Source organism: Chrysemys picta, chromosome 7 (genome assembly GCF_011386835.1).
Source record: "Chrysemys picta bellii isolate R12L10 chromosome 7, ASM1138683v2, whole genome shotgun sequence".
NCBI classification, from domain to species: domain Eukaryota; kingdom Metazoa; phylum Chordata; order Testudines; family Emydidae; genus Chrysemys; species Chrysemys picta.
Window position 1 is genome coordinate 113,944,144 of NC_088797.1, and position 20,413 is coordinate 113,964,556.

The following is a 20,413-nucleotide window of genomic DNA, read 5'->3' on the forward strand; positions in this document are numbered from 1 at the left end:
ACAATAAAGTAAAGAACCGTGAGGTGAGGGGGGTAGGAGGGTTGAAACGTATAGGGTATTTGTGGAAAAGGGTGTTTTTTAAGACATCAAAAAGAAAAGGCATGATGGGATGGACACTACCTTCCAATGCATTTTACACGGCTAGTGACAAAAACCCAGGACATGCAGTGAATGCATAATTACCCCCAACCGAAAATTCCCTATCTAATTTGATATTTGGTGCTCCGCAGAAGCTAGCCTTCGTAAATAATATACAAAGTAAGAAACCTAATCCAGCAGGCTAGAATGTTTAATTCATCATTATGCGAGCTAATTGGAAGGTGATTATATGGTAATTGCTCATTAGTGGTGTATATTTATCGCTGTACCTTATGTCAAGGCCATGGGAATTGTGTAGAGTCTGTTCTCTCATTTCAAGGATCAGTTTCAGAAGCAGGAGCGAAGCAGGCTAGATCAAGTTCTTCCTGACGTCAGGTCCAGCCAAGTGCAATGGAGCCCTGGACTATAAATATGAGTCGGGCTCCCCTCGATCTGGACGGGTTAGATTTAGGGGCGCCGTTGCGATTGGCAGAAGAGCTGAGGGCCAAAGGCCAACCTTGCATGACCCATTGGGGTCTAAGTGTTGGCAGGGAAAGGCCTTTGTTAAAGGGCGAGGGAGGGAGTAGCTAGTCCGGGGTCTGTCCCGCTAGAGAGAAAGAAAAAGGTGATAGCTATTGAGAGGGGGCAGAGAAGGAAAGGGACATTTTAAACGACCAGCCCAAGGGATGGGAAGGGTGTTAACGGGGTTCTCAACCCCCAGGCACCTGCGAATAGGAAAGCAGCTATCTAAAGACTTGGGTGACAGGACTGTAGTGTGCTGCTGGGTCGGTGTGGTTGAAATAGAGAGTGCCTATTTGTGTGTGTGTGTGTGTGTGTGTGTGTGTGTGTGGTGATGATGATGATGATGATGTACAAAATATTTTTTAAGATTGAAGGTATTTGAGATCCTAACTAATTTTCAGAACCTTTCTAGCCTTTCTACGACATGGGCTCCCCTATTTCTTGTTTTAAAAACTAATATTGAAAGAAGAAGAAAAAAACAAGAGCAAAATAAATCTCGTGCTGACTTGGACGGGGGCTGGGTCATATTTGGCCAACGGCTTTCTCCTGGGAGCGTTTGGGGACCCCCAAAGCGTTGGGAACCGCTCGGGTATTACCGCGATCACTCCCCTCCCATCCGCGGGACACACGAGAGGTTGAGTTCGGCTTCCTCGCTCAGCTGGAGTTGGGGGAAGAAGGAGCCCGGGTCACTAAAGCCGCGTGTGAGCGGGGCTGTGCGAGGGAGGATTGAATTCAGAGGAGGTGTCAATAACACCAGCCTCTTTGCCACCTTCTCCTCCACCCCCGGGGTTAGAATTTTCCAGGTGAGTTTACCAAGGCGGCACGGGACTGACGTCCTTAGACAGAGGCGATCGGCGGCTCCCGCGAGGCGGAAAGAAAGCGCCAGGAAGGGGTTCCCCGAACCCCGCACCCAGGGCAGCCGCGTGGGGAGCGGGTGAACTGGTTCCGCGCCAAGGTGCGTCGCAGCGAGGAGCTGCGGGGCCCGCCCAGGCTCGCTAACTTCTGACCTCTCCTTTCCCCGGAGGCGGCTGCAACAGGCGATAATTACAAAAGGCCAATTTAAAAAAAGCGAGCGAGAGGAGATGCTGATGAATCGACCCTTTCGCTTTCAAGTGTGACAGGGCCTGGGTTTTAATGGCTGAGAGGGTCCCACCAGGGGAAGGTATCGCAAGGAGCGAGGTTACGGCTAGGGGTCAGTAGGTTCTCTAAACTCCCACTTCCAGCTCGCAGCGGGGACTATTTGGAGAAGTAAATCAATTGATATATTAGCTCTAAGTGGTTATGAAGCACTGGTGCAGAGGGAGCAGGGGATGGGAAAGATCCCGCTTATCAGGGAATGGGATCTAGATGGAGCTGCCATTTCTTTTCCATTTCCTACTAGCCAGGCGGGGACTTTTTGCTAATTTCCGACAAACTCTGCGAAGTGACAAAACTGTCCATCAACGGGGGGGACTAAACAGCGCTTAAATGAAACGCAAAACACAACTGCAGCTCCCAAGTCTTCTGCTTTCCCCTTGTGCAGCGCTCTGGGCATTTCTGCTGCCCGCCGCGCAAAGGGTTGAGTTGCAAAGTGGGTGTGCAAAGGGGAAATCACATACACTTCATCTGAACCGACGTGGGCTCCCAATACAGCTTAGGCCCGAGTTTGGTTCTATGGGAACCGTCGGGGTTTAAAAAAAAGGGGGGGGGCAGATTCTGACCGCAGTGACACCGGTGCAAATCTGATCCCGGAGTGATCCCAACGAAGAGAACCAAGAGTGACTCCGGATTTACACTGGTGCAACTGAGACCAGAATCTGACCCAAATGGCTCCTAAAACCTCTGCTCTGGGCAGCTTGCACGGCACTTTCAAATTCCTGCTGCAAACTATCCGCTGAGCCGCTTCCAACAACCGAAGAAAAAGGCACTGACAGATGGACACTGCCGGAGTTTCGGTTCTAGAGCAGAGGCTCTGGCCATGAGATGGGGTTTGCAGAGCCTTCATTAAAAAAAAAAAAAAAAAAAAAAGTTTGTAGTCATCTCGATTGCTTGCAAAACCCACAAACCACTGCCGTGTCCGCACCCTGCGAAGTGAACTTGCCCTGAAATCACACGAACAAGGTTAGCTTCCTGTGCGCTGAAAGTTCTCCCTGGAGCATGGATAGACACGCGCACATGCGAGAAGGAAGGGCACGCCTGGTTAGCTCTGTGGTCTAGTATCTCGGTATATGTCCCGAAGTATTTCCAGACCGATCTATTTCCACCACACACACACCTGGCCAAATCACCGCCAGCGCTCTGAAACAACCTTCCCTGTAGCCTTTTTTAAAAATATTATTTGTCTCTATAGACTTTGGCACCCAAATATGGAATTCAATATTTTCCCCCTAACGATCAGGGCTAAACACAGAACAAATGTTTCACTTGAACCGATCTGGGAAGCCGTAACAAAAATCCCCTAGAGTTTCTGTTTCGCCAATACGATCCCCTTCCCTGAGCCATTTAATATAAAATATATTTTTAAAAGCCCGCTCGGATAGCATCTCACAAATATTTATATTTCAGTGTTGCCTGGCACCCAGCGTCCACATTAGACTCGCTAATCCTGCCACTTTAAATAGATGAATTAATAAAGCAAATGAGGGTCTAATAAGCTGACTGTCCTGCCTTTTGAGGCAGGGGGAGAGAGACTAGAAAGTGCGCCAAATTTGTTTGCAGTGGATCAAGGCTAGCCGCCTTTGCTTCACTTTCTTTATCTTAATTCCGACTTGAAAAGATATAATTATCTAGTTTGAACAGAGCTGCTATCAAATCCTTCTTTAGGCAGGGAAGGGAAAAGCTGGAGTGGATTGCAGTGTTCTGAGCCGCTCGGTGCTGCCTGAGATAGTGAGTAATGAAGTTGTGGAGTCCTGAGATACAAAGGGCATTAACCTCATTAGCATGAAACCTTTTCTTCTAACCATTGTGGGACCCTTTCAGACTCCTAATCCCCCCTATTTTCAAAGCTTGGTTTGTAATAAAGCTTTTAGGGTTTTTTTTTCAAAGCTAATGGCATTCTCTGAAGATTTTATTGCTGTTATGCTACATCGGACGCTTAAATTTTCTCTCTCTCTCTCTTTCCTTGCGGTGGAAAAAAAAAGTATATAGCTCCTGCAGAAATAAGCCTTTTATCAAGATGGGAAACAATTTATAGAAAGGCCCAAGTCTGCTGTTTAACTGCGATCTGGCCCATTTGCATGGGTTTGAAGTAGAACTCAAGCGAAGTTGGGTGAATTTGAGGTGACAAATGCGTCCGGATTCATTTCAGGATCCGCACAACCAGCTGTTTAGGGGGGGGGGGGGGATGTAGCGAGAAGTTTACTTGGGGACTAGCTCCCGTAAATAATGATCTTGGGTTAGAGATAGGGAACTGCATTGCGACATGCATCTCACCCTGTCTGGGCCTCTGATATTTGAATGGAAAGTCACCATTATTGAATAAAGAGCAGCGGTGTTTAAAAAATAATAAGATCGGACTTTTAAAAAAAAACAATGACATAGTACCCTATAGTGCCAACACGTGCCTGGAATGTCTAATCTTAAATTTTCAAGGCAGGATGTTTAACAAAGCTCGTATTTTCGCGATGCATTGTAACTTCGCCTTATCACAGTGTAAAGGGTAGTCAGATTGTCCTAAATTATGTCCAACTAGCCCCCCTGGACCCACGGATTAAGAGATTAAAGGAGACCACTGGGCAATGCCTCCTCTTTCCCCTTCATATTCCTGGTATGATAATTGCCTAAACTGATTTGCACTTTCACAAAAGCTTGCAGGATTCTTTGTAGCTCGAACAGAGCAGACGAGGTTTCTCTATCAATGGAAATAAAACTGATTAATGCAGTCTATCAGGCTAAGGAGCAAATGAAGCATGAAAAAACAACTGTGTACCCCCAGAAAACCAGCTAGTTTCCTCAAGGATTGGTTGCAACTCCCCCTCCCCCATGCGTCCCCCAACACACACACTTCAATGTTCGAGTTTTAACGTTTTCCCCAGAATCGGTCCCCGCGACAAACATACGACCCGCCAAATGGTCACTACATACATCTCTCGTGTCCTATTTTCAAAATAAAATTAAAAAACTAACTTTTTTAAAAAAATCAGAAATCCCGCAAACAAACAAACAAAAAAAACAGAGGATTCTGTGTTGGCTGCAATTGGCTGAATTATTTATCTATTGCCCTTTCTGTATTAGAAAAAAAGTGGCTCTGATCTCTGGGTTATTTTGTTTTAACGTTCTATTTATAAGCGACTGAATTAATGAATAAAAGGCCAGTCAGTGCACCGCGTATGATGAATGGTTCATTGGTGCCGAAATTGACATGAATGTTTAGGGTGTGAAGTCACTACAATAATAAAAAATAAAAAGGTGGGGAAACGAATTTGCAAGGTTTAAAAAACGTGGAAAAATATTGCTTAAAAATTTAGGGCATATGGATAAATCTTTATTGACAAAATATTGACAATGACATACTTCTTGGAAGTATATAGTGTGTTAGAATTCTAACAAATTAAACACAAAACACAAAAATATTTACATTCTGGTATAGAAGACATTAAGGAAACATTTGTCACTTTTTTTTAGTAGCTCTATAATCTTGGAATATTATAAGCTCAGTGCTTGAAACTTGCCTCCAATAAAGATGGCCATTTAGTATCCATCCTTTATACAAAGTCCTTTACATCGCTACTGCCAGGTTTGGAAGTTTTGCCAATTGGGGACCCTATCATCAAACGTGGTCATTGGACTTAAACAAAAAAATTAAGCTTCATAATGGGACTATTATATTTTAAATGATTTTTTTTCTGCAGCAAAAGTCAAAACCATCCCCACCCCATCCCACCGTGTTGTCCATTTGGGGGGAACACTATGGTTACTGCTACTTCATTTAGCTTTCACAATCACTTTGACGCCAGAAGTTATCATAAAATGTTTACAGACGGCACATTTCTCGTAATATAAAATTAAAAAGCACACAGAACCTGTCTCAAAGGGAAAACAAATGACAATCCATTTCTGTCTTTAGGAACTTGTTTTTGCCCACACGGCTTTTACACATGCAATTCAAGTTTCTGAAACAGGTGTGGTTCTGGGCTGTGTATGGAATTCTCTTTTAAAGACTGGACAAACCGTGAAGTGCAATATGTCCTGTTAGGGTTTTGTTTTTTGTTTTTGTTTTTGTTTTTTCTTTCTCTCGTTATTTTGTTTTTAAAAGTGGACTGCGAGAAACGGAATACCTGTCAATCATCTTGTCTCGGTGGTTTGGCTTTGATTGACAGATCCCCCCTTTGCCAGACGTGTGCCAGCAGTACCACATTTTGGATCTTCCGCTCGTTCGCTCTCAGCTGCTTCCTAGACGAGAATTGCATTTTGATGAAGCCTTTATGTATCTTCCCTGCAACGCCACTGTCTTGTGTGTGATCCTTTTAACACTTTTTTGTTTGGTTGGCTGAAAGTCCAAGTGCCAGTTTTTAATCGTCTGAAGTGACGTCTATTTCTTCTGGACTGGCTTGTTTCGTGGCAATTCTCCACCGGTTAATGTGATGAGTCCCTTTTTTCTTCTGTTGTGAGTCTGAACCTTCCTCTTCCAACTTTTGTCGCTTGAACTTTGTCCTTCTGTTCTGAAACCATACTTTTACCTGCAGATGGGAAACAAAGTTGGGGATTACTTGGCTGGTTTCACTTTAACGCCCCAGAAAATCGGTGAGGTCATTACACTGATTCCATTTGAAGATTTCTGCCCCCCTTAAAGAATGTTATAAGGGGGGGGGGGAATTAGGTCTATTTTCTTTCTCTATTTTCTCAAGGGGTTGAAGAAATCTGCTTAGAGGGGGTCCGGAACTCTGCGTCTATGTGTGTGTGTATATATATACAACGTACGTGGGTATATATAGAGACAGACACTCGCTGTGTGGCATACGGTTTGCCGGTGTCTATATAGGGTTATATATAAAGAGAAAGTGTGTACGTCTATACACCCACACCCACAACGTATGACTACATCCACGTATATAGACCCCCCACACATATATGCTCTCTCTAAACGCACGTAAGCTCTGTATATTACGCATGAGTTTTCCATACACCGCATTACACATGAAGTATCTTTGGGAAAACAAGTACTAAATTCTACAACCAATTGCACATAATCTTTCAAAAGAACCAACTGCTCCAGTCATAATACAAACACATCATCAGAACTTCTATTTTTACATGCCCCCATTTGAAGTGTGGAGTAGTAGTTAACATCTGGGACGTGACCATTTGAACGGCAATGCCTTTATTCAATGTAGGCCCCTTGGAACAGAGTCTTGGATAGATCGGTTTAATCGCATTTTGGAGGGGTGGGGGTGAACATGTATTGGAGCATCGACTGTTCTTTAACATCCTGGACCGGCTGAACCTTGGAATAACTATTCTGAACAGTGAAACTGTTCAAACTCCTTTTAAAATTATATTAATTAAAAAGAAGAGATGGCGATCCTTTTAAAATCCCACTAGGGCCTTTACTTTCCCAGGGGTGCAGGATTCTGACATTATAGAGGCGCCTCCTTGAGAACATTTCTCTTCCCCCCCACTCCCCACCCCCCGCCAAAAAAAAACAAACCAGCAAACGTTACAAACCCGAAGCATTTGACACAGCGGTTGTTTGTGCCAGTGGCGTCCAGAAGCGATCGTATTAAAGCGAACTCTTCAAGTGCCGTAAAAAAATGCCTCTCTGAAATTTGTTCAGAGTCGAATAAATCTGACTTAAATGTACGCCAGATTACTTCAGTCATTTAATTGCAGATAGTATTGATCCAGAAGTTTATCTCGAGAGCTGGCCACACTCCTTGGAGTGGCCAAAGGTAAACAGGGGTGGGTTTTTTTTAAAGCAGTTCAGACTCTAGTTCTGTCTGAAAGTGCCTGATAAAGGCCGCAGAAATGGGGGGGGGGGGAGAGAGAGAGAGAACTGGAGCATTTTAATAAGCCGGTTTAACCCGCTTCGCTGGGTCTTCAGAACAGAGCTACTACCATGCCAGGCACACATCTCTGCTGCATTTTCATATTCTCCAAAAGTCTCCCATTAAAAAGCTGAGCGGGGAACAAGGGGTGAGTTTAATTTGCTTTTAGTTTGCTAATTGAAGGGGAGGACGGTTCATTTCTGCCCGCTGATCTCCAAAGGGGAGCTCGTTTGTAGGGAACGAGGGGTTTGACATCGGGACAAAAGACCCCAACCAGCTTCGGAATCAAGCAGGACAAAGACCACCTTAAATACAGCTTTCCAGTGGAAATAAGCCTGTGACCGGCCCCTTGTTCGGAGAACCTCATAAAAGTGGCGATCCCTTTTTATTGTTTTGTTAGGGAGACATTTTAAAACAAAAGCTCCAACCTCTTTATTGCTTCCCCCCGAAAAGAAAAAAAAAGTGTTACCACTTAATCCGCACAGAGAGCGTTACTGTTTACTGGGAACTTTGAACTAGGCTGCGACTGGAGATGAGTTTTTTTCCCCCTTAAATACAGTGCCACGTACTGTAGCAGAGACAATCCCCTCCGAAATTCCTCACGGTGAGTCTCCCGGACACACACACCCCTCATCCCCCCCCCCAAAAACAGCTCTCCTATGGCACTAACAAAACCGCGTGAAACATAAGAGACTTGAGCCGCAGAGTTCAGAAGAAACTAAAAATCTATATCTAAATAACCCATCTGGCTTTAAACACACGCCTTAGACAGTTCACATGCACCCTAAATGCGAGATGGCTCATCCACACCATAAACTCTTACGGCTGGATCATTAAGAAGCCTCTGAAGTAGAATTAGCCTTGCATATGCTTCAAGAAACCAATATGATCTGTCTTGACAATTCTCAAACAATGCAATTATTCCAATCTGTTTCCGTCCAACATCTTTGATGCAAGCCCAAATCGTTCAGATTGACTGCAACAATCTGTCTGTGGTGTCCTCGGAGGCACTGCTTGCTTTGCACACATACAACGTAAGATAGAGTTGTAATTGTCACTTGAAATATACTGATCAGCTAAACAAAATATATCCCACGTTCGAATTCTGGACCTCAGCCAACCGACACAGAGAGATATAATTCAAGTCATTTTTGGTTAGTAAGATGTCTATGCTTAATTTTTATCTTTATATCTCCGCTAGTTATATATCACAGTTTTGCAGGATATAGTGATAGAAAATTCGCCTTATAAACTATGTCTCTTTCCCTAAAATAAACCGTTTTAACCCAAATGTTACTCAAATTGGCACGAAAAACTCACACAATTGACCAAGAAGTTGTCCTTCGAAAATGCAAATCGAGATTTTTAATATTAACACTGATGTAGTAATTCATTTATCATCTTAATGTATTATATATACAGCGATCATTTAGAACTGAATGACCACAGATAACCCACAAGGAAAAAATGAACTATGGTTTACTTTGGACATTATTCATAATAATAATAATAGTGACCCCTGTAATTTTTAACTAAGGTGGGTTGTTTTAATAAATAGGACGTAGTTTAGATAAACCAGGCAGTGGAAAGCCATACTGAGCTAGACATACACCTCCACCCTATTTATATTAGATAGTAATCCCTGCATTTGCAGAAACTTTGTATATCTTTTACTCTGCACCTTGCAATTTGCCAGCGTATTTTTTAGTTATATGATTAGACCTAACATTCCGGCCCCAGAAACTTCCCGTCTGGGTCCTTACCTGAGTTTCCGTGAGGCTGAGGCTGTGTGCCAATTGTTTCCTTTCTGCTCCTACTACATAGTGATTCTTTTCAAAGGCATGCTCCAGTCTCAGTAACTGGGATGGCGAGAAAGCTGTACGGATCCGTTTGGGTTTCCTGGCCAGTGCATTGTGCAAGAGGAAGCTCTCTGGGCTGGTTTCATTCCCTGGACAGCAGGGCAAAACAGAGATTAGCAACACACCTTTCCACAAACACACTCCATTCGTATTATTTAGCCTTAGCGTTACTTTCCCACTATTATCGGGGGGGGGGGGGATTCTTAATCGTTTTTTTTTAAACGCCTTCTTTATATACTGTTTTCCCTACCATGCAGAAAAAAGGCGAGACTCCAGATCAGCACGAGAAATTAATCAATACAATAAAATCCACCTTTATGGGTGTATTAAAAACTAATGGATGGAGAGACCACCGCTGTCATATCTGTGTTACTTATTTATTGTAGTAGCAGTTAGGAATTCACAAATGGGTGTAGATTTAACCGATGGTTATATTTTAAACCTAATAAGAATGGCAAACTATTCACAATTCGACCTGTCCAGTTATTCCAATATTATATATTCCGCAGATGCGCAGGGGAGTGTGTGGTGATCTCTATGCAGAAGTCGGCTGTTTAGAGACAGCTCCATATTCTTCAGATCTGACCCTGGTTGACCCTCCAAAAACTACATTCCAGAGTTTTTTTGGTTATCCCCCCACACACTTTTTTTTTAAACGGTACGGTATCTTTTAAATAGTTACACACCCGTTTATAAGCCGGCACTACAGCAGTAACTACAGCATACGTGAAAAGCTAATGCCAGCGAGGGGCTGGTTACCCTGAAATCTCTATGTACCAACCCCTTGCGATTGCAGCAGCAGGACTAACACATTTTCATAAAAATAAACACACAAACAAACTTTAGGGAGCGTAAATCTGAATATGCGTTTTGCGGGCGTGAAGGGCTGGTCGGTTGGTTTGTTTCCCTAGGACGGATCGCCATTTTCGACTAAGTGGAATCGTTTCTTGCAAGGTTACAAAACCAACGAAGAACCAGCTAGGTCCTTTTCAGTTTTCTTTAAAGATCGCCCCATTAGGAGGTTGTGATTTAAACCAGTCTGTAGCATAACACTGGGACATTTCTGCCCGCTCTTTACCAATCTGCTGATAACCGGGACAAATAATTTGGTCAGCGAAACCTGTAATTTTGTTCTGAGAGGCTATAATCCGTTTTGAACCACGTCTCCCTTTCTTCAGAAAGGCTCTCGCTCTCTGCGGAGAGACATCGGGGGTTGCATTTTGCAGTTTAAAAAACCCAGACTGCTGCTTTCAGAATAAATAAGATTGATTTTTTTTTAAAACGGCTTGAACTAGTGAACGTCAAAAAACACACACACAAAAGTGAATGGGACAGCGTAGAAAAGAAACCTGATCTTTCTTTGGGGGAAAACAAAGCTGTTAGCAAAGGGTTAAATTAACCGGGGCAAGGGGGGATTTGTTTATTGATTGTGTGCCATAAGTGTATTTCCCCTCAACTGGTTATTAGTCATTTGGCAACTCTAAGGAACTCTGTGTGAAATTCACCTTCCCCCCCAGAAAAAATGTGCTCACCCTCTCTTTCTCATCTGCGTTCCTTTTAAGACAATAACAGTCCACTTTGATTGTTATTATTATTGTTTTGTTACTAATAGGAAGTCAGGGATTTTTTTTTTTTTTTAATAAACGGAAACTCTTCCTCGCGCCGGCTCTGCCTTGGCGGAGCTCATCTGGCTTGTCGAGGAAGAAATACAACGAAAATACGACGAGGTATATTGCGTGTCTAAAACGAAGTATGATGTTCCCCGCAGCCCTGTTTGTCTGGATGTTTCTGGCAGGCCAAGATCCGGAGCGGGCTTGCCAACTTGCGACAGTTTTTAGCGGCGATTTAAAAAAAAACCAAAACCCACAACTTTTATGACTGATCTTTAAACCACTTTAAAACAACTGCTACCCCCTGCCCCAGCCTGTCCCCCTCCCCCAGCCGCCCAGCGCACGCCGCTTCCGCTGACAGCTTCTCCAGTTCGATAGCGGGGCAAAGAAAAACAAGAAAACAAGAAAAACTTCCCTGACAAGAGCCAAACCTGCGCCCACTTTGAGGACTTTAGCAGAGCTCTGATCCTGTCTCCCCTTCTTCGACTTTTAAAAGGCGTCCTCCGTTCCCCACACCGCAGACCATAGACTGGGGTTGGTAGCCGTCAATTTCACCCCTACGCTTTCCAGATCCCCCCCTCCCGCCCCACCTGGCCAGGGTGTGGGGACAGGATCGATCCGGCGCATGTTGGGTGCGCGGCTGACAAAGGAAGAGAAGTGGCACGTACCTTGGAACCGGTGGCCCAGATATCGGTATCTGTGTATTAGCCAGGGGTAGAAAGTGGAAGGGTCCCTTTGCTGCGAGGCAAACAGCGGGTGCGGGGAGTGAGAGGAAGGCAATGGGTGGGCGGCCAAGGCGTGGGGAGGCGGGACGGGGTGCACCGGCACGGCCGGGTTAGGCGGGTGGGAGACGGCCTCTGCAAAGACCAAGTCCGGGTTGGAGTAGACCCCTCTGCCGGCGGAGTGGAAGCCGTTGAGGAAAGGGTTCATCGGGCTGGAGTTGGCATAGCTGAGCGCCGCCGGCCGGATAGGGTCCTCGGAGCGAGACGCGGGCAAGGGGCTGTCTTTGGCCACCAGCGACTCGATGGTGAAACACCGCTTGGGTGTGGGCTGAAACATGCTGCGGCGGCTGGAGTCCCCCGGCCAAAGCTCTGTCTGTCTCTGGTGCGCGAGAAGCGGGCTCCGCAGCCCCCCAAGTCCGCCCGGAGCCGGGGAAGTTTGCAGCGGGGAGTGACTTCAGGAGGGCTAGATACACACATAAATAGACAGGGGCTGGCGGAGAGGAGGCGGCGGCGGCAAGCGGCACCCAAAAGGGAGAGAGAGAGAGAGAGACACACACACACACACCCAAAAAGTTGCCGGGAGAAGTTTCCCTCCTGCGGAATGCGGCTACTCTAAGTCCAAAGACAATCCATGGATGTGATCGGTCCCTTCACAAGTTGTGCAAACGATTTGTTAGTTCATGAGCCTAATTAGTGCTGGGATCACATAAACAGCTTCCTCTGAAGCCTGGTAAATGGCTTGATGATTGGTCGCTATTACTCGCCTGGAGGTTGAAAGGGGGAGACTCTTTAAAGTGCGTCAGAGGGGAGGCGAGCTCTGGCAGCTGGGATCCTGGAGGGATGGATTCAGGGCCCGGAACGGAGTGTGTCTCTCTCCACTCACTCCAGAGCGCTGGTGTCCCAGCCGGGCTCCTCACCTCTCCAGCCACTCAGCCGCAGATCCGTCCTTCCCTCCAGCAACCCAGCCAGATGCAGCTAAGGTAGGTAGGAGCTCAGGGATTTTCCACCTCGAATGCTGGGGCGGGAGGTTATTCCTGATGCTCTAAAATCGGCTGAAGTGGATTCGCTCCGATTCAGCCTTTCAGAAGACTGATTGCATGTTCAGCGTTGTGTATCCTGCCAGCCTGGAGCATGCCCCGGACTCGCCCGCCTAGCCTCTCCCCTGATGCAAAGGTGTTTCCAAAATCCGATATACGGATGCCTTGATCCCCAAGAAGCCAATCAACCCTGGGAATGTCAGAGCCCCCCTGGGATGCCCCCACAGTTAGAGGCATCCACTTTTGAAATAGTTGTTTGCAACGAAAACGCCTGGGATGTTGGTGTTTTGTTTGTTTGTTTGTTGCGAACTTCCTTATGGGCGATTACCTACTTACACTCAGTCCACCGCGGTGGGCACAACGGAGAGCAGCCCCGGGAAGATGCTTGCAGTATGCAAAACTAGGACACGCGGGGTTATTGCAAGGGGACAGGCGAGCAAGTCAGAAATTCCAGCCCTATCCGTATTTTCGAGATTACCTTTAGGTTTGGGGATGATTTTAGGGCCGAGTTCTCCCGCTCTTATTGGCTGGTGCTGAAGCATAATTATGATCACATCCTAATACTGCTGGCTGCTGCTTACTGTTTATTGGTAGTTAAGGATCTATTATCTATTCATCAGCCTCCTCTTTTTGCCAATTACATTCTTCTAAAGTGAAGTACCAGCAGGTATTTTGCACATTTACAATTAATGATAAAAAAATCTGGCGTACTTAAATCTATTACGCTGCTGTGTAATTTATCTTAAAGATGCAGAATTGCTAATGTAAATGAGTGTTTCTGTTGAACTAGGGGTTGGAAAAAGCCTCGGAAAAGCAGCCTTAACATTTCCTTCTTTTCTTTTTCCTTTTTCTTTCTTCCTTTAAATAAAACTAATCATTTACTCTATTGTGTTAAAATATTTTACAGTCGTCATATAGAAATATACATGCTCCTTTCCCAGTAATTAGCAAGCTTAACTCTCTCGCCCTCCTCTTCTCCACTTTCTGTGTTAAATAGTCGATTATTCTGCAGCCAACTGATATTTTCAGGAGAATAGCAAATAGGTAGAATTGTGTGATATATATATATATATCTCAAACATTCAAGTGTCTATGTGTATAAATATTCAAGTGTCTATATGTATAAATATTTACCAATGTATAATATATACTGTATAGATGTACACTGTATATATAATTTTATATCTGGTGTAACAATATTATACACATATATGCCTTTATAAATGTGTTTGAATATAAAAACACACAGTAGAGTTTGCATGTCTGTAACACAATTCTACTATTAGAAGTTCCATCAGTTATGTTAAAGTTACACATATTTGGATAAATCTCTCTCTCTCTCTCTCTCTCACACACACACACACACACACACACACACACACACACACAGATGTATACGTGTGTATAGATTATAAATAAGCTGAGCTGCGTTTGTTTCAGAGGTAGATTTTTTTCTTTCCTAACCTAGTTGTGTGCCCTTGTGTTCTGTGCCCTTTGAATCACTATTATGTCATGAGAACAAGTCTTTTAACTTTTTAAAAAAAAAATTAATTAATTAATTAATTAATTGCTTATGACAGCGAGTCTCTCTATCTCATAATACAGTGCCATGGTGACTGTTACAGAGATCTGGGTTCCTTTTCTGTTTATTAAAATCAGTGTCGTTGACAGTGTGCACTAAAGATGATTTGTGATTTGTCTGTTTAACTGAACGGGGGCTTGATCATTGTCACTGGGCATTCAAAATAAAAGGGAAACTTCCTCTTGCTCCTAAGACCAACTTTCCTCTGTTTTATGTGCGTGTTTTTAAAACCAATTCACGTTTACCTGAGTTTTCAGGCTGAATCTGCCTTTGAATGCTTTATCATTCTTCAACTTTAGGTTCTTAGTTCCATCCATCCTGACATAATCGCGAGGATATTTTGGAAACAGCATCAAAGACATCAGCAATTTCTCTTTCTCTGTGTGTGTGTGCAGAATTCACACACAATAGAACCCTATCTTGAATTATAAATTATCATCATTGTTATGTTATGACGAAGAAATGCTATTTAGTCCTAAATTCCTTCCTAAAGGGGCCCTTTTCTCCGCCGCTCGGCGCAGGAGGCTGTGTCAGTCTCTGCGGTCGATACCTAAAAGGAAACCCCAGCTTGGAAGGCAGTGGGGAATCTCCACTTTAAATTCCTGATTTCGCACAGAAAACCTGATTGTCTGGTCCAACAATCTTGAGGTCCAGTTTTCCTCTCCTTACTCACGCGAGAGGCCTCCTCCGTAGAAAGTCTGTAGGAAGCCTCGGGCGGGTAAAGTCAGCGGGATTTACTCTGGGATAGCGCTGCCAGATGTAATTCGCTTGCCTTTAGCAACTGAGCCTTTTAGTTTTAAACAGACCGGAGCTCTGGATACAGTATGTCATTGACATTCTCCCGGGCCTGGCTTTGGAATCGGAGGGCAAGCTGTTCTGAAAGGCCACCGGCCTAGGAGATTATTTATTTGTTTTGTTTTATTTTACTTTGGGGGGAGGGAGGGAGGGAGGAAACCATCGCTAACACTTTCCCCTCCTCAAGAATTGTTTAAAACCTGGGAATAGTTTCCCTGTTCATAATCCTGGGCTATTCCTCGATTGCATCTTTATAAACGTTTATGGTCCAGAGTGTAGCGGCATAGCTGCAAATTAACACAGGGCGGGTTTCAGATATATACTGTGCATATATGTACACTAAAGGCTACCGCAGTTTTGTGTGTATGTGTGTGTTTCTAAGGGCTACATCAACTATATATATATATGGAGAGAGAGAGAGAGAGAGAGAGAGACTAGATGTAGTCCTTAGAAACACTTTCTGTGACTTCTGTGTGTAACCCCAACTCTCCTGGTAACACCTCGAAATTCCTTATAGTGCGGTTCTCTCTGAACTTCTCATATAGAGCTTGTTGTTTCTTGATTGACTAGTCTTGATGTTTTCTTGGCGGAGAAAAACAGAAAATCTGGCATTGACCCCGTGATAACAATCCACGATTTGCTTAAAATATTCTTTAAGGCAGAATAGCTCGGAGGGAGTGGTGCACTGGATTTGCAATCAAATTACATGTCTGGCCTCAACTGCTTTAGCCTTGTGTTTCCAAAGTAATGCTCATTTCTCAAAGCAAGAGACAAAAGCGGGGTTGGGGGGAGGCCTCGGATCTTTGCCCTCTCTGGGGCAGGAGGGCTGTTTATGAACTGAGACCGGCTGAACTTTAGGAACGGGGGTCTGGCTCCCCGAGTATGAAGTTAGTTCTTCGTGTTCTCAGCTCAGCCCCGTTGGCGATTCAGGTTTTTCTTCCGAGAGTTATGCGCCTTTAGCTAGACGTTTCGGTGACAAAGTAAGTTGGCGGTGGCGGTGGAAGGGAGAGGACAATTAGTTGGCTAAACACACAACTTAAGTCGGTGATATGAGCCCTAAATATCGATAAATAGATTTAAGCGTGCTCCAAGCCCTTTAAAAGCACATTAAGCGGCGTAATCTATGGTAATTCATGCACCCAGAGCCTGTACAGTGGAAATAATATAGGAGAGATCACACGGGAAGGGGCCTGTGTCGTGCCGAGGAATAAAAGAGACGAGTTACTTATTAAAGGAGAGACACCGTTTGCAGGGGAAAGTTTAACACGCCGTGCGTGCAGTTCGCACGGGCTCCATGGAAATGGAGTTCGGGAGCTGGACTCTGGCCCCAATTGCTCTCGCTAGGTCGGTGGGTTTCTGGTTTCAATCCGCTCGGGTCTCCCGGTGAGATTCACAGCGAGCAGGTGGATTGCGCCGCCAGGGCCCTCCCCAGGTTGGCTGCTAGCCGTTTCAATGGGCCCTCGGTCCCTGTTGCGTGAGCTCTGCGTTCTGTACAGCGTCTAGGAGCAGAAAATAAACACGCTGCATCTCCCGGCAGCACCCAAAGCGGAGCCCAGTGCAGTGTGATGAGGAGCCGCTCCGGTTTGGAGATGCGCTTCCGGTGCCCCATAGACACACACACATACACACACACGACTGTTTGCAATGGGGAGCCATCTCTCTCTCTCTCTCTCTCTCTCTCTCTCTCTCACACACACACACACACACACACACACACGACTGTTTGCAATGGGGAGCCATCTCACACACACACGGACGACTGTTTGCAATGGGGAGCCATGCCAGCGGCCTCTATCTTGCTAGTTCCCAGGTCTCTGGGTGTAAACAAATCACATCCCCTTATATGGTTTTTATGCACAAAGTTCTGTTCTCCTGAACGTTGTTTAGGCCCGTGGAGGGTTATCTGGCGACGTTGGCTTGACTTCCCAAGCGATTCTGTATTGTGTTTCAGGTAATCGGACAACTCTGTTTAAAAAGGCCTGCTCTGTGGCTGTGAATATTTACACAGAATAGTTTGAGGCAATGCTAATAAGAGCGCGCCACGAAACTACGGGGCCCTATCCTGTAGTCCTCGCTCCAGTAAAACCCCTATTCACTTGACTGCCTGATTTCTCCCGAATAAGGACTGCAAAGACCCGGCTCAACCATGGTCCGTCAAACTATCCTGGGGGTTTCCATGAGTGCTGGCGAGTAAGGACTGTCAGTGGCAGGGGTGCTAATAGCTGATTTCATGCAATACACCAGAGTGAATGCGGGAAGATCCCGACTGCTGGAATTGCATTGCCGGGCACAGGTTTCACTGTGGAAAAGGATAAAGGGACTATGTGATTATCTTTGATATGATTACATTGCACATTGAATATTTGCGCCCTTGCCAATTCACAGCCCCCCCCCCCAAAAAAAAAGAAAGAAAGAAAGAAAAAGAAAGCATGCAAAGCAGGATATCTCATTGCACAGCCAAGCAGAAACATTAGCTTCCTTCGTTAATAGAAATATTCTTAGTAATATGGACTAGTGCATAAATGCCTCGCTCAAGATCAGCGCCTCATTGCGCTAGGAACTGTACAAACACACACCCAGGCCCAAGAGCTTGCAGTCTTTATGAAACCCCATAGGAATGTTTTACAAATCATCTGCCTCTGGATAACATTTTTGACTTGCGGTTTAAAATGCCATTAGTACCACAGTCAACTACCAACATAGCTGGTTCTCCAGCTTTACACGGGAATCCATAATCTGCCTTGAGTGCTACCAAACACTAGGTGAAGATAGTTTTTTAATGTCAACATATAAGGGGAAATGGGGGGGGGGAGAGGGAGTATCATTTTGGTGTGAAAATAAAATGAATAAATGAATCCAAGCAGCTCACCGACCGAGACTATTTTACAAATGTATTCGGGGCTTAAATTATTTCTAACGTGTGTGTCTATGATCAAGTGTTTAAATATTAAATAAATAAATAAATAAATACTGTCTAGTAGTGTTTGATGTTCTGTCAATGGGCTCTTACAAGCAGCTTCGCCATACGCCAGTTTCTTAGAATCTATGTGTATGCAGCGCCACCTACTGGCTAGCTGGTGGGAAAGCGGCAACGACTATTTACCATTGACCCCCGCAAAGAGAAATCACGCTTAAAATTTCTGTTGTTTGATTTTAATGACCACCAACAAAACAACCCCCGTCCCCCATGATTTTCAAAACACATCCGGACCGATAAGTGGACGTTGCCTTACGAACGTCATCAAATGAATTCTAAAAGTAGATTATTTCCATTTTGGGAATTTTATTTAATCCGACTTTGTCCTAAAGACAAAAGTTCTAACGATATACAAATAGTATAAACAGAGTTTTGTTTATCAAGGAAATCTAAAATTTAAAAACACCTTCCAAAATTCGAATGTATTTGACGTTATAGATTTAGGGAGATATTATTTTAAAGTGACGATTACCTATGAAAAGATCAGCTGTATATCTAAAGTGTGTAACTTCCAGAGAGCAAGAGACAATGCTTGGCCAGTGACACATTTCAGATTTTTCATAACTAATTACATATCCCTGCTATTACATAACATTCATGTAAAAATACAATCGTAGCTGTATTCCTGATGGGGGTGTGTGTGAAGAAATGGCAGTTTTAAAATTTGTAGCTCATCTCCCATAAGTCCCACAGTTGCGGCCTATTTCCGGCAGTGTTTAAATACCGATATTGTTTAGCCTAGAAAGTGCCCTGTACCCCTACAACATTGTATGAAAGAGAATTTACTCATTGTTTCTAGCAGCAGCAAGGCTCCCACAGTTTTTTCCCTAGACTAAAAGGCTTTCTGACTGTCCATCCACTGGGTAACTGATGGAAAGAACAGGAGTACTTGTGGCACCTTAGAGACTAACAAATGTGTTAGTCTCTAAGGTGCCACAAGTACTCCTGTTCTTTTTGAGGATACAGACTAACACGGCTGCTACCCTGAAACCTGTCATGATGGAAAGAAGACAGACATGACAGAGAGCGAGAGCCAAATCTGCTCTGTAGTGTGTGTTTCAATCACAGGAGGAGCGCTGTGTGACCCACCAGACCCAACAAATAAACGAATACCAGGGGCAGATTTCCAGGCCATAAGGAAGGTGCATTTGTGCTGGGATGCTCTAGACATCACACGGGACATTTGACTCTGTTTCCTATTAAATGGGCTGTATCTGACTAGGAGACACGAGAAAACACACTAACTCGTGGAGCGGAGGGGCGGGGGGGAGTTTGCATTTCTAGAGAAGGAGCGTGAGCGAGAACCTAGTGCACCTGGTACTTATTTTCCTGTATGGACGGGAATGCATTCAAATATAGAAGCGCATCATTCCCTAAGTAAGGTTACAGGCACACAGTCCACCGCAGGATGAGCTGAACTAATAAATACCTTTAGGGGCCCGATCCTGGAGTTCTCACTTAGGAAGTCCGCGAGCTCTGTTCCTCTTGTTAATTTCATCTCCTAAAGGGCAGCGCAATGCTGAGCCCTCGCTTTTGATGGAGAGACATTCCTCCTGATTTTGCATTTCTTCCCGAGTAATAATTGCCTTATCTCTTCGACTTTGTTCTCCCTCATCAATTAGCATTTCCCATCATTTGCATCCCCTCCCCCGCCCTGGAATACACATTCTCATTGCTTTGAATGTATATAACCTTCTGTTTTGCAAACGCCGCGCAGTCCTGTTTTCATGCTGTGGGCTGTACCATGCCATCATTTATTATTATTATTTATTAAAAGTCCCGCGTTGAAATCAATGATGCGGAATGACTCTTGTCTTTCTGAAGATGGCCATTAAGAGCATGTTACTTTTCGAGGTGAGTGGCACCTGCTTTTTTTTAAGAGTTGGAAAGATACTTTATTTTCCGAACAGACTAGATTGAATTGCATCGGTCAGTGAGATCCCCGTGTAAACATTCTCCAGATCACATATGTCATAAAAAGGGGATAGAGAATAAGAAGAATATATTATTGCCCTTATATAAATGCATGGTACGCCCACATCTTGAATACTGCGTACAGATGTGGTCTCCTCGTCTCAAAAACGATATACTAGCACTAGAAAAGGTTCAGAGAAGGGCAACTAAAATGATTAGGGGTTTGGAACGGGTCTCATATGAGGAGAGATTAAAGAGGCTAGGACTTTTCAGTTTGGGAAAGAGGAGACTAAGGGGGGATATGATAGAGGTGTATACAATTATGAGCGATGTGGAGAAAGTAGATAAGGAAAAG

The 20,413-nt window shown here is 44.5% G+C and overlaps 1 protein-coding gene across 2 annotated transcripts; it reads right to left on the reverse strand.

The window, feature by feature from the left end:
• Positions 1–5,040: 5,040 nt before the first annotated feature.
• EMX2 (empty spiracles homeobox 2) lies at positions 5,041–12,925 on the reverse strand. Of its 2 annotated transcripts, XM_005310345.4 has the most exons (3): positions 11,700–12,807; positions 9,326–9,510; positions 5,041–6,257 (listed from the first exon to the last, which is right to left on the reverse strand). In XM_005310345.4, exons 1-3 carry the CDS (start codon positions 12,088–12,090, stop codon positions 6,090–6,092), a joined length of 744 nt encoding a protein of 247 aa, XP_005310402.2. In that variant the 5' UTR covers positions 12,091–12,807; the 3' UTR covers positions 5,041–6,089. The 2 variants fall into 2 exon arrangements, with proteins under 2 accessions (XP_005310402.2, XP_005310403.2); XM_005310346.4 differs by lacking the exon at positions 9,326–9,510 and having other exon boundaries at positions 11,700–12,925.
• Between the last annotated feature and the right edge of the window lie 7,488 nt (positions 12,926–20,413).